Source organism: Pygoscelis adeliae, unplaced genomic scaffold (genome assembly GCF_000699105.1).
Source record: "Pygoscelis adeliae isolate BGI_AS28 unplaced genomic scaffold, ASM69910v1 Scaffold387, whole genome shotgun sequence".
NCBI classification, from domain to species: Eukaryota; Metazoa; Chordata; class Aves; order Sphenisciformes; family Spheniscidae; genus Pygoscelis; species Pygoscelis adeliae.
Genome location: NW_008825115.1, coordinates 633,301 through 634,529, shown reverse-complemented (window position 1 = coordinate 634,529; position 1,229 = coordinate 633,301). Strand labels below are relative to the sequence as shown.

The 1,229-nt window shown below is 37.3% G+C and overlaps 1 protein-coding gene across 1 annotated transcript in view; it reads left to right on the top strand.

Moving 5' to 3' along the window:
- The window catches only part of CDCA8 (cell division cycle associated 8), a 3,578-nt gene extending 3,348 nt beyond the window's left edge, over nucleotides 1–230 (top strand). The window contains exon 9 of the mRNA XM_009328208.1: nucleotides 186–230. Within this exon, the coding sequence (XP_009326483.1) occupies nucleotides 186–230 (45 nt within the window). The remainder of the gene's footprint in view (nucleotides 1–185) is intronic.
- Nucleotides 231–1,229: the final 999 nt, after the last annotated feature.

Genomic DNA, 1,229 nt, shown 5'->3' with positions numbered 1-1,229 from the left:
TTTACATCATATCTAGCTTAATACAAACTGTGGATAAACCATGCACTTCTTGAAAAAGAACTGTTGTCAATGTTTTGAAAAACTGAATCAAAACTGAAAGTGTCTTCTACTTCAGGCAGAAGTTGTAAGTGGTGGTGGGATATAAAAGTGTCTCTCAGAGTACTGATTAATTTCTTTCTTTCTAGGTTCGTCTTGCACAAGCTTGCAGTGGTGCAAATACCCATAGATGAAACTCAACGAATGTTGACATCTCTCTGTAAATACAGTGTGTTACATTTAGGACTGCTACCTTGAGTTCTTGTTCTAATTTGTGTCTTCCTTCTATTAGTTCTTAACTTCCATTCTGTAAATTTAATTTTTCTACCTATAATATGTAATGGGATTAGAATAAATTACTTTTTTTTTTATTCAGGAAAAAAAAATACTTTATTTCCTATTTCCTTTAAGGTTGAGGCCAAGATACAGTTACCTGGGGCTTGCAGACCAGCAAGCTGGGTAGAAAGGCTATTCTGGTATCTTGCAGAAGACGTAAGCAGTGGACACAAGTGACTGGAGTTCGTGTCTGTCTGGGCAAAGAAAGCAACAGATCAGACTTGTTGCACTTCCTTCCAGGCATGTCCTTTCTCTGCAAGCGTGCTTAAAAGGTGACGATTATCTCGGTATAGTACCTGAGATACCTAAAGGCAAGTTACCGGTACCCGGGACTAAATTGAAAGCTTCTTGTAGTTCATGATGCTGCTGTCAATAGCAATCCTTTTGTTCTTATAGCGGCCGTTGTATTTGTAACTGGCTTTGAGGTTTTTATAGTGAACTTATGCATGTTATTGTCTTTAAAGAAATAAAAGATCACAGGTAGTTTAACTTAACAGAATCAATCAGCTAGACCGCTGCTTAACTAGATTACTGAGAGTAACCTTAGAGCTACTGGAGTATCTCTAATGTGAGAGAATTTTGCTTTTCCTACACCCCCTTCAAAATCTTTAGGAGAAGCGGTATTCCTGGAACTGAGCATAGACAGGGAAGAAGAGAGCTTGGACTAGTCAAAACATTGTTTTGCCCTTTCTTCTCATCTAAATTGAGTTGATTCAGTGGATTTCTTTTGTCAAAAAGCTATATCCAATAAATGCTGTTTGAACAGAACAAAATAACTTCCTCGGTTATCAATGGTTTTTTTTCCCCATTGCTTATAGAAAATACAGAGAAATCTTGCTCCGCTTCAAATTCAGGAA